The sequence below is a fragment of the Grampus griseus genome (assembly GCF_964374135.1).
Source record: "Grampus griseus genome assembly, chromosome: 3".
In the NCBI taxonomy this organism is placed as follows: Eukaryota; Metazoa; Chordata; class Mammalia; order Artiodactyla; family Delphinidae; genus Grampus; species Grampus griseus.
In genome coordinates this window covers 115,892,457-115,905,856 of record NC_139019.1, presented here as the reverse complement: position 1 = coordinate 115,905,856, position 13,400 = coordinate 115,892,457, and the positions used below count along the sequence as shown (strand labels likewise).

Below are 13,400 nucleotides of genomic sequence, written 5' to 3'. Positions count from 1 at the left end.
CTCTTACACAAATGTTTCCAAGTATATTCCAAGTATATTCCATTTTTTCCCTATTTGCTAAATGTTGCATTTTCTGTGTGTGAATTAGTTTTGTGTTACAAGGCACAGCCTCGTCAAATATCCTCCATTTTAAAAAGGATAAAAGATGGTATAAGGGGAAAAAGCTGTGTTGAGACAAAGTGGAACAAAAACAAAATTATTATCCAACATGTACGGTAAGTACAATAGATTATTTTAGACAGGATTAAGGAGATAAACTGGACATTAAAAATAAATTGTAGCTGTCTTCACGAGTATGAGTCAACAGAAAGACAGACACAGACCCACATACATACATACACATATACATATACACACACATACCCCCCCCATCATCTTTAGTATTATCTTACTGAAAGAACAGTAGCTTGCTGTAAGTAAAAGCTCGAATATTTTGACTCAAGTAAATACCCAGAAGGGACAAAGGACAGATAAGAAGGAGCCAGGACAACTACACAGACAATGTCTGGCAGAAGAGGTTCAAAATGTAATAACAGTACAGAAGATGATGGGATACACATAAAACTGCACCTTTCATGGGCAAGTAAAGGTAAATACGGCCTCTTCTCTACTGCATAATTATCTCTTCACACAAAATAACCTTAAGAGATGTATATTTATCAGTCCCAGAGTTCCCCAGAGGCAGATTTTTATGCTGTTTTATGTTTCACTCTATCATTCTTTTCACATACTTACTATCATCTCCAACGGGACCTGCTGAACACTGTGCTGGGGGGTCCCGCGCCAGGTCGTTCAATTCCTTAAGAAGGAGAGAAAAAAGAAATGTATTCAACATAAATATAACTTTTATCCATTAATAAAATTGTCACTGTTACCAACATTCTCTGTCCCACCAGTAAAGCTCTTTTAGGAGCACTCCTTCAAAGTCAGAGAAGGGTAGATTAATGAAATCTTTGGGATTTCATTATTTGGGATTCTTGAATGCAAATATATGTTTATACAAGTAATCATTTTTGCTTTGTTCGGAGTTTAGTAGGTAGTAAATATAAGGAAGGTAAACATGTATCGTACTAAAGAACCACACAAAAACTGTTTTTAAGTAAAAACTTATTAGTTTTCAAAAAAGATCAACAGTTTTTTTTTTTAAAGATTTAATTTTATTTTTTTGGCTGCAGTGGGTCTTCGTTGCTGTGCGTGGGCTTTCTCTGGTTGCAGTGAGTGGGGGCTACTCTTCATTGCAGTTCCTGGACTTCTCACTGTGGTGGCTTCTCTTGCTGCGGAGCACGGGCTCTAGGCATGCAGGCTTCAATAGTTGTGGCACGCAGTCTCTGGAGCGCAGGCTCAGTACTTGTGGCACACGGGCTTAGTTGCTCCATGGCATGTGGGATCTTCCCGGACCAGGGATGGAACCCGTAACCCCTGCATTGGCAGGCAGAGTCTTACCCACTGAGCCACCAGAGGAAGTCCCTATAGGCTGGTTTTTGTACCTCAAAACCATTAGGTTATACTTGAGACAAACTCTTTAAGTCATCTTTAAGTCATAAATGTTCCAAATTACACGGAACCATCTGACAAGATACTGGTATTTTTTCAGCTCATATCCACTACCAAGGTTTCAAAGGTAGTAGAAAAAACTTAAAAAAGGATATATTACAGGGCTTCCCTGGTGGCGCAGTGGTTGAGAGTCCGCCTGCTGATGCAGCGGAGACAGGTTCATGCCCCGGTCCAGGAAGATCCCACATGCCGCGCAGCGACTAGGCCCGTGAGCCATGGCTACTGAGCCCGCGCGTCTGGAGCCTGTGCTCCGCAATGGGAGAGGCCACAACAGTGAGAGGCCCGCATACTACAAAAAACAAACAAACAAACAAAAAGGATGTATTACAAAGGCTGGCTGAACATAACCCATCATAAAGATTTGTAATCAGAGATGGAACTACTTGTAGTAATGCTCCACAACCAGATGCCAGCTTCTTAGCTACTTTAACATAAGAATCCACAAACTTGAGACTTGTTACTGGGTGGGGATGCCTGAAAAACCACAAAGCAGGAAATCATACTATATTCCCTTTCCCCTTGACTTGGTATTTGAGATAAAAACAAGCTCTGAGGGAGGACTAGTTTTAATTATATGTTAAAACCAGAACAGTAAAAACAGTAAAATCTATTAAAAGTTCAATAAAAACTATCTCAAATCTTATTAATGAGTTACATAAGTAAACTTTTTAACTTGCAACACATAGATATTTCTGTAAGTCCCTTCTTCTGAGTTAACTTATTCAACCAGCCATTTGGTTACATCAATTATCCTGTTTTATCCTATCTGTAAGCTCGGAGGACAAAGCATAAAGTATAGAAATAAAGTTCTGTTTTGTTTTTTAAAGGGCTGGGGTTGAGATAAAGATTTAACAATATTTACTTTCTTTTGTATCTCAATTTGGTGATTTTGTATTTCTCTACAACAGAGATTCCTTGCCCATCTCAAGGAGGAAAATAAACAAAAAACAACCTACTGTACAGTTCCTATTCCCAAATGTTTGTAATAAAGTTCACTATAACTAAGAATGCTTGCTTGATTTGAAACAAAAAGTTAATCTACTTCTGACTAACATTTATCTAAGTGAATATAAGATCCATCAGATGGTGATCACTTTGTAATGTACAGAAATATCAAATCACTATGTTGTGCACCAGAAACTAACATAGTGTTGTGGGTCAACTATACTTCAAAAACAAACAAACTCATAGAAAAAGAGATCAGATTTGTTTATCAGAGGTGAGGGGAGGTGGTGAGTTAGTCAAAAGGTACAAATTTCCAGTTATAAGATAAATAAGTACTAGGTATGTAAATGTACATCATGATAAATATAATTAACACTGCTGTATTTTAAAAAATATTTTATTTATTTTATTTATATTTTTGGCTGCGTCGGGTCTTAGTTGCAGCGCTCGGGCTCTTTGTTGTGGAGTGTGGGCTTCTCTCTAGTTGTGGCATGCGGGTTTTTTCTCTCTAGTTGTGGCACGTGGGTTCCAGAACACGTGGGCTCAATAGTTGCGGCACACAGGCTTAGTTGTCCCTCGGCATGTGGGATCTTAGTTCCCCAACCAGGGATCGAACCAGCATCCCCTGCATTGGAAGACAGATTCTTTACCACTGGACCACCAGGGAAGTCCCAACACTGCTGTATGTTATACATGAAAGTTGTTAAGAGAATAAATCATAGGAGTTCTCATTACAAGGAAAAAAATTTTTTTCTTTACCTTTTATTTTGTATCTGTGAGATGATGGATATTCACTAAACTTACCATGGTAATCATTTCATGATATATGTAAGTCAAATCATTATGCTGAACATCTTAAACTTACATAGTATGTCAATAAAACTGAAAGGAAAAAAATTTGAGCCATTAAAAAAAATCCATCAGTCCACTTCATGAGCCAGTATGATATAATTAATTCAAAAAACCTTAACCCAAACTTAAGCTAATACACAATTAACATACTCATTCAACACTTCCTTGGTTCAAGGCACTCATATGGATGAATCTCAAAGGCATAATGTTAAGTGAAATCAGTCAGACATAAAAAGACTATAATCTGTATGATTCCACTGATATGCATTCTAAGAAAGGTAAATTTATAGTGACAGAAAGCAGACCAATAGTTTCAGGGGCTAGAGAGAGCTGGAGGGGATTGAATTGCAAAGGGACATGAGGAAAATTTGGGGGGTTATGGAAATATTCTGTATCATGATTTTCATAGGGACCACAAAACTGTGTATATGTTTATTAAAACTCAAACTGTACACTTAAAATTGTTGAATTTTATTGCATATAATATATATCAAAGTTGTTTACTAAAAAAGCATATATCCATTCATCTTTGTATATGCATAAAATATCTCTGAAGAATACATAAGAAACTAGTTCACAGTATTTGCCTTCAGAAGGAAAGTCTGTTTTGGGGGTGAGAATAGGAACTATATGTATTCCTTTTATACCTTTTAACAAGTGTATTTACTGCCTATTTGAAAAATAAATTACCAGGGGCTTCCCTGGTGGCGCAGTGGTTAAGAATCCACCTTCCAATGCAGGGGACACGGGTTCGAGCCCTGGTCCGAGAAGATCCCACATGCTGCGGAGCAACTAAGCCTGTGTGCCACAACTACTGAAGACTGCGCGCCTGGAGTCTGTGCTCCGCCACAAGAGAAGGCACCGCAATGAGAAGCCCTCACACTGCAACAAAGAGTAGCCCCCACTCGCTGCAACCAGAGAAAGCCCGCGCACAGCACGGAAGAACCAATGCAGCCAAAAAATTAAATTAATTAAATAAATCTATATTAAAAAAAATAACTTACCAGTTCTGACTATAAATTTGGATTAAAATAAAATAGCTATTAAAAGCTGTGACCATCTCATTTCAAAATAGTGAAAAGCCAGTTAGACTGAATAGACACAGAAGCTACAAAATTTGATGTGCCTGCATTAAGATGAAAACTGAAGAGAGTTCCCTGGTGGCCTAGTGATTAGGATTCCAGGCTTTCACTGACATGGCCCAAGGAACTGAGATCCTGCAAGCCGAGTGGCGTGGCCAAAAACAAAACAAAGATGAATCTTGAAATTAAATAAAGGCACTGATCTAGACAGATCACTTGGGCAGAAAAAAAAACCCTAACGCATCAGGCTATTTTTTGTTTAACAGTTGGCTTTATCATATGCCTTTATACCTATACATTAATTTCCTTGACTTCTTATTCCAAAAGAAATAGTATTCAGATTTGTCTTGTATATCATATAGCAAATTACGCATTACTGGGATTGAGAGTAGGGCTAAGACAAAACCCAAAACCAAGGAATTTTCCTGTTTATTGAAAAACTTTTCTATAGAAAGAGCAATAGAGAAATAAAGTATATATAATTAAATTTAGAAAAAAGAGGGAGGAGGGAACTTTGACAGGATCCTCAATTTCTAAAAAGATTTTATAATCTTCCTTTGAAATCTAAAAAAAATTAAAATAAAGGTCCTGTTTTGGGAATAAACTGGATATTACTAAATAGTTCTCAATTAAAATTTTTTTCTTTGATGGTGTACACTCCCCTTGTTTATAGGTATACAGCAGAACTGTTATTTTTAAAGATTAAGGGTTATAAACAATTTTGATTCTCTGCAACTTTCCCAAGTATTTCTTATCTTAGTTCAAACAGCCCCAAAACCTTACACAAATTAATTTAATTATTTTCAAGTAAGGTTTAATTCACTACAAACTTTTTTTTTTTTTTTTGGCTGTGCACCACGGCTTGCGGGATCTTAGTTCCCTGACCAGGGATCAAACAGAACCATGCGCCCTGCTGTGGAAGTGTGGAGTCTTAACCACTGGACCACTAGGGAAGTCCCCAAACTTTTATATTTTATTTTTTTAACTTTTTTTTTAAACATCTTTATTGGAGTATAATTGCTTTACAATGGTGTGTTAGTTTCTGCTTTATAACAAAGTGAATCAGCTATACATATACATATATCCCCATATCTCTTCCCTCTTGCATCTCCCACTCCCTCCCACCCTCCCTTTCCCACCCCTCTAGGTGGTCACAAAGCACTGAGCTGATCTCTGTGTGCTATGGGGCTGCTTCCCACTAGCTATCTATTTTACGTTTGGTAGTGTATATATGTCCATGCCACTGTCTCACTTTGTCCCAGCTTACCCTTCCCCCTCCCCGTATCCTCAAGTCCATTCTCTAGCCAAACTTTTAAATACATTTCCTAATACTACCTTTTTTGGCTCAGGAATATGAAATCCAATGAAGAGATACACAGGAATGATTATAATGCCTTATATGACTCCTTAAGAATACCTACTTTCCAAAGGATTACCCCTTCTTTAAAAGGGACCACTATTAAAGAAAACAGAACGCTAAAGTCTCTGAGCCTCAGATATTTCTGTATCATAGCACTGTAGCAAAGAGAAAGGAACCTTCCTGGGACTTCCCTGGTGCCCCAGTGGTTAAGACTCCACGCTTCCACTGCAGGGAATGCAGGGTGCGGGTTGAGGGGAAAGAATAAAGAAAGAAAGGAAACTTCCTAGCTCTGTGGGGAGGGGGTCCTGCAAGGGATATGTAGAGTTTCCTTTCACTGTATCCTTAAATACTCAAATAGGTCATTAGTTGGTAAAAATTAATGCTACTATTAGCTATTTTTAAAAAACCTCTTTCCCCAGTCTTAACAATTATGAAGCAAAATACAGACTGCATGGAATACAGATTTGTTTCACCATTTTGGTCTTTACCCTATGGCATATGGTGAGAGAAACAAGATGGGAAAATGAGAGGTTATAGTTACTTTCACAGAAAATTGGCTTCAAAGTCAATTTTTTTTGACTTCGGGAAGCCCCAAAGTCAATTTTTAATAGTTCTAAATTTTGCTGTACAAATCAAGGATCTTTGGTAGTGTTAATCAGGATATGAGAAGATTTAAGCAGAAATTATGATTCAACACCAGAAGAGATCATCTAGACCAATCCCCAATTTTATTTTTAAAAAAAGATACAGGGCTTCCCTGGTGGCGCAGTGTTGAGAGTCTGGCTGCCGATGCAGGGGGCACAGGTTTGTGCCCCGGTCCGGGAAGATCCCACATGCCGCGGAGCGGCTGGGCCTGTGAGCCATGGCCGCTGAGCCTGCGCATCCAGAGCCTGTGCTCCGCGATGGGAGAGGCCACAACAGTGAGAGGCCCACGAACCACAAAAAAAAAAAAAAAAAAAAAGATACAAAGTATCCAACCCAAGTAAAACATGTAATTAGTAATTAGAGTAAGGACATGGTGTTCTACTATACATGTTCTACCATATCATGTCTTTTTAGTCTGAATCTAAAAAATACTAGAAATGTACAAGTTAGAATGCCTGAGAAACTATGTTGCCCAGGAAATCAAGCTGAACCTCCTTTTAAGATGAATGAACTGCAAAGAAAGAAGAGCTAGATAAGTAGTAGTTCTCAAAAATGAGGTCCTGGCACAGCAGCACCATTATCACAAGAAAACTTATTAGAAATGCAAATTCTCAGGCTCCAACCAGACCTACTGAATCAGAAACTCTGCAGTGTAGCCTAACAATGTGCATTTTAACAAGTCCCCCAGAAAATTATGATGTACACTAAATCCTGACTGCCTTTATGTTTGACAAATTAAGCATCAGAGACAGAAGACAATGCTAGAAAACTCACTACCAGCAAAACTGAAAGTGAAGGGAAGGTGAAGGGCAACATGATAGCACAAAATGAAGAAATCAAGAAAGGGGTGAGACACGTGCCACAACTACTGAAGCCTGCGCGCCTAGAGCCCGTGCTCTGCAACAAGAGAAGCCCGCGCACCTCAACGAAGAGCAGCCCCCACACACTGCAACTAGAGAAAGCCAGCGCACAGCAACGAAGACCCAACACAGCCAAAAATTTTTAAATTAATTAATTAATTTTTAAAAAAAAAAAGAAAGGGTGAGACTTAGAAAGATAAGGTATGTTCCGCGTTTTCAAGACACACTGAAGGGAAGCAGTCTGTCATCACCATAGTACTGCATTCTCCCTGCTGCACTATCTTACCAGGGTTGCAACAGAAATGTTAACTTATATGTCCAGCATAATACTTGAAGCTAGTATTTAAAAATTAACTGCTAGAGTATTTAAAATTACAAATTTTTAAAACTTAGGAAATATTAGTAACTCAGTTATCCTAGATGAGTTTGAAAGAAAATTATTATAATTAACTTCTGAAAATATCAAATTATAGAATCTGGTACTCTAATATTTTCTATTTCCCTCTTAATAATGTTGCCTTCTATTTTAAAGACAGACAAACTGATGGAAACATGTATCAATACCAATCTTTCCCTGAACTCAGTATAAGCAGAAGTGGTAACCTTATTTGAGGTTAAAGTCTGTACTCTTTTTAAAAAATTCAAGTCAACTAAAAGTATAGAAAATACACAGCACAAACCTATGACCCAGCTTTGCCCAATCTAAACATTGTTGTATCAACTCTGGATCTTTAAGAAGTCCTCTTTGTTTTCCTCTCCAAAGTAATGATTACCCTGAATTTATTGTTTATCATTCTCTTGCATACTTTTATACTTTTCTATGTGTCCATAAACAACGTAGCTTTGTTATCACGTTTTTAAACTTTTATTTAAAAAGTGTTACATGGCATGTATTCTTCTATACTTTGCTTTTCCCTCAACATAGTAAGATATTTTTCCATGAGGATCTAGTTTATAGTTTATTCCTTTTTACTGCTGTTCATTTTGCTAGTAGGTGTCTAAACCAATAATGTTTCCTTTCTTTAGGTGATGGACATTTGTTTCCTATTTTTCACTATTACAATGTTTTGGTAAATATTTATACCCACATTCTTGAATTCACATGAGTTTTTCAAGCTAAACACTTCTTTGACTTAAATAACAAGTACCCCTCCCCCTTTTTAACCATGCACCGATGCCTTTTATTATGTATGGGTTTTTAAAAATTATTTCCTCAATCCATACACACAGGCAAAAATAAGTGTACTGTTCAACACACTGGAACTTGCAAACCTGATCATTGCCTAGAGAAGGGAAAATTATCCCTAGAACATGCTTAACCAGGAGGCCAATTCATCTGCCAACATCCAAGAGCACAGAAATGAACGTGATAGACACTATATTCCATCTGAATCTTCATTCACCGCCATTTGACAACCCTTCTATACATATTGGAAACTAACCATTTCATGTGTAATTATGTTAATGAAAATAAGTTTCCATAAGGATTATAATGGTTATTCTACAACCTGTTTGTGTTCTTGCTGATATCAGCAGGGGCAACAGGCAGAATTTAGTTTTTCCAAGTCTTCATATCCTTTGATGGGACTTCCCTGGTGGTCCAGTGGCTAAGACTCCACACTCCCAATGCAGGGGTGGGGGGGTGGGGGGCCTGGGTTCTATTCCTGGCCAGGGAAATAGATCCCATGTGCCACGTAAGAGTTCACACACCACAGCTAAAGATCCCACGCGCTGCAACTAAGATCCAGTGCAGCCAAATAAATAAATATTAAAACAAAACAACAACAAAACTTGTATTTGTGTTTAAAATATACATATATATATATATATATATATATATATATATATATCCTTTGACGTTTTCTCATTATTCTGCTCTTAGGTAACTTTAAGCAAGTCATTCAACTTCTCTAGATCAGAACTTTCACATCTATAAAACAAGGAAGTTAAACTAAAATAGCATGGTTTGGTTATAGATTTAGGGGTCAAATAAGTTTGGGAAATGTTATAATCCACATACTTATAAGAATATTCAAGGTTCTAAAGAAGTCCTGCATAAAGAAAACACTATTGTTTGGACACAGAAGCAGGCTTTGCTTCCTTCCTTGGCCCATTCTTCCAATGCCCCGTTCCCTGCCCAAGATTTTATTCTCACAAAATGCCTAATGCCCTTGGGAAAGTCCGACATAAGTCTGAAAGAATCACGAACACTTTTTATCCCAAAGAAATATTATTGTTGTAGAATAAAAGAATTTTAAGCATGACATAGAGAAATCTACACAACATGGCTAATACTTTCCTAAAGTTATCTATACCTTGTCTCTCACATCTGGACTATAAATTACTTCAGTGTGGTTTTTTTTGTGTGTGGTAAAATACACAAACATAAAATTTACCATCTTACCCATTTTAAAGCATATAGTTCAGTGGTATTAAATACATTCATAATGTTCTGTTCAAAATGTTTTAAGAGAATGCTTATAGCAAGAAAAAGCTCATTATGAGTAGCTTTTCAGATATGGTTAATACAACATAAATGCCCTTTCTAAGGCGATTACATGATTCTATTAATTTCTGGAGACGGGTTTTTTCTGTTGTTTTTTTAAGTTACTTTTGCCAAGTTCCAGGAAATCCTTACAAGTGCTATTTGTGTGACAATATCCATAGCTTCGTAGTGATCAAATAGATAGCTGATGTGTCTCTGGCTTAAAACATTTTTTCTAGATAAAAAGGGGGAAAAGCACTTTTCTCACAAAGGACATATCTTTTAAAAGGGAAATGATATGCTACATAAAAATATTAGCAATATTTGTCATTTATATAATCCTATCTGTTGTACTACAAAATGTTCAAATACTGAAAGCTTATACTACTCATATCACAACCTAGAAAGGAAAGCTAAGCAAGGTAACCTTATTGTACTTATACATATAAAGTCAACAAGATCTAAAATTCTATGTAACAAAGGAGATCCTGATTACCCTAAGGTAAAACAAGGATTAAAAGAATTACAAAATTTTAAAGAAAATTCTTTCTTTAGACTCATTATTGACTTTAATTATGCAACCAGGGCTTGAATAAAGGGGCAGGGGTAGGGGAGGAGGGGAGGAAAGGAGGCAGGAGTTAGGAAGTCAGAGTATAATGAGGGCTATCACTATTCTGTAAGTGGGAAAACTCAACTATAGGAAAGAAGCTGTGAGTTCAGACTTAAATGGTATTTCTTTCTTTCTTTTGGCCGGGCCCACTTGCGGGATCTTAGTTCCCCGACCAGGGATTGAACCCCAGCCTGGCAGTGAAAGCACTGCGTCCTAACCACTGTACCGCCAGCAAATTCCCTGATATTTCTATAAATTACAGCTGAGTTATAAGGGATTCATATTTGTTTTGGCATATTTAAAGTTTCACAAAGCAGAAACCAATATGAAATTCTGACAATGGATATAATTAACCCAATTATGAACCTGAAGTTAAAAATTGTCAAGGGAGGAGTCAAGATGGCAGTGTGGGAAGATGTGGAGTTAGCGTCTCCCCACAACTAGGGCATCTACTGGCCGCTGGTGGGGGACTCTGACCCCCAAGGAGATGGGAGGAACCCTGAAGTGAACCGGTAGGACTAGGGGGACCCAGCGGGGAGGAGAAGTGGAGGTCAGACAAGATCAGCGCCCCTGAGGCCAGGGAGATCAGGAGAGGCAGGAGGGAGGGACTCTCTGGGAAGAGCAGGAGAGGAGCAGAGGTCGATCACCTGGCCCACTCAGGCAGGGGAGGCTGCTGAGCTCCCAAGCTGCTTCCTTCCCTATCTAAAGCCCCACCTAGGCCGCGTGGGTTCTGGGGGCATGGGAAGGAGGCCGGGGAGATCAGGAGTGACAGGCTGGAGGGGCCATCCAGGAGGAGCGGGAGAGGAACGGAGGGCAACTGCCCCACCCACTTGGGCCAGGGGAGCCTGCTGAGCTCCCAGGCCACATGGGTCCTTGGGAGCATAGGAGGGAGGCTGGGGAGATCAGGGGAGGCAGGTGGGAGGGGCCCTCTCAGACCCCAGACTGGAGGAGCAGAAGAGGAGAGGAGGGCGTTTGCCCTGTCCTCTTGAGCCCAGGAAGCCTGCTAGTGCCCAGGTGAGGTCCCCTGCCCTCTGAGACCAGGCTGGGGGGCAGGCCTGGGCCCCTTCTGTTCCTTGAGCCTAAGCCCCATCCCCCACAGCCCCCAGCACCTTTTCCAGCCCTGTGGGTCCTGAGCATTGGCCCCGCCCACCACCCAAACCTCGCCCTTGCTTAAGACCCACTCTCCACAGCTAAGGCCACCCGCCCCCCGCCGCCATTTTTCCCTTTTCTTCCTCCTCTTTCTTACTATTGTGGTACTGATGTACCTTCCGGTTGTTGATTCATCTATATTTTTATTTTCACATTCTAACATATCTGTTAGCTTCCCAGTCTAATTTTATTTTTTACTTTGTTATTTTTCTCTCTCTCTTTTAAAGTTATTTTTGGCTACATTGGGTCTTTGTTGCTGCATGTGGCTTTCTCTAGCTACGGGAGCGGGGGCTGCTCTTCATTGTGGTGCACGGGCTTCTCATTGTCGTGGCTTCTCTTGTTGCAGAGCACGGGCTCTAGGCCCACGGGCTTCAGTAGTTGTGGCTCATGGGCTCTAGAGCGCAGGATCAGTAGATGTGGGGCACGGGCTTTGTTGCTCCACGGCATGTGGGATCCTCCCGGACCAGGGCTCAAACCCATGTTCCCCTGCATTGGCAGGCGGATTCTTAACCACTGCACCACTAGGGAAGCCTCTCTCTCTCTCTCTTTTTTTTGCCACCCCACGTGGCTTGTGGGATCTTGATTCACAAGCCTGGGTTCGGGGGGAAGCTCCTGCGGTGGGAGCTCCAAGTCCGAACCACTGGACTAACGGAGAACCTCAGACCTCAGGGAATATTCACTGGAGTGAGGTCTCACAGAGTTCCTCATCTCAGCACCAAGACCCAGCCCTACCCAATAACCTACAAACTCCAGTGCTGGAAGCCTCCGGTCAAACAACCAGTAAAACAGGAACACAATTCCACTCATTAAAAAAAAAAAAAAAAAGAGAGATGGCAAAAAAAGTATGTCACAGATGAAGGAGCAAGGCAAAAACCTACAAGACCAAATAAATGAAAAGGAAATAGGAAATCTACCTGAAAAAGAATTCAGAGTAATGACAGTATAGATGATCCAGAATCTCAGAAATAGAATGGAAGCACAGGTTGAGAAAATACAAGAAATGTTTAACAAAGATCTAGAAGAACTAAAGAACAAACAAACAGAGATGAACAACACAATAACAAATAAAAAGTACACTAGAAGGAATCAATAACAGAATAACCGAGGCAGAAGAACGAATAAGTGAGCTGGAGGACAAAATGGTGGAAATAACTTCCGAGGAGCAAAATTTAAAAAAAAGAATGAGAAGAATTGCAGACAATCTCAGAGACCTCTGGGACAACACTAAACACACCAACATTCGAGTTATAGGGGTCCCAGAAGAAGAGAAAAAGAAAGGGTCTGAGAAAGTATTTGAAGAGATTATAGTGGAAAACTTCCCTAACATGGGAAAGGGAAGAGTCACCCAAGTCCAGGAAGCACTGAGAGTCCCATACAGGAACACCACACCAAGACACATATTAATCAAACAAAAATTAAATTCAAAGAAAAAATATTAAAAGCAGCAAGGGAAAAACAAAAAAATAACATACAAAGGAATCCCCATAAGGTTATCGGCTGATTTTTCAGTGGAAACTCTGCAGGCCAGAAGGGAGTGGCAGGATATACTTAAAGTGATGAAAGAGAAAAATCTACAACGAAGATTACTCTACCCAGCAAGGATCTCATGCAGATTTGATGGAGAAGTCAAAAGTTTTTCAGACAAACAAAAGCTAAGAGAATTCAGCACCACCAAACCAGCTTTACAACAAATGCTAAAGGAACTTCTCTAAGTGGGAAACACAAGAGAAGAAAAAGACCCACAAAAACAAACCCAAAACAATTAGAAAATGGTAATAGGAACATACATATCAATAATCACCTTGAATGTAAATGGATTAAATGCCCCAACCAAAAGACACAGACTGGCTGAAAGGAT

The 13,400-nt window shown here is 39.5% G+C and overlaps 1 protein-coding gene across 2 annotated transcripts in view; it reads right to left on the bottom strand.

Moving 5' to 3' along the window:
• Nucleotides 1-13,400, bottom strand: part of UBE2D2 (ubiquitin conjugating enzyme E2 D2) — a 59,531-nt gene that overhangs the window by 16,415 nt on the left and 29,716 nt on the right. For both annotated transcript variants that reach the window (XM_082652039.1, XM_082652038.1), the window contains exon 2: nucleotides 736-799. In XM_082652039.1, the coding sequence (XP_082508165.1) occupies nucleotides 736-799 (64 nt within the window). The remainder of the gene's footprint in view (nucleotides 1-735; nucleotides 800-13,400) is intronic.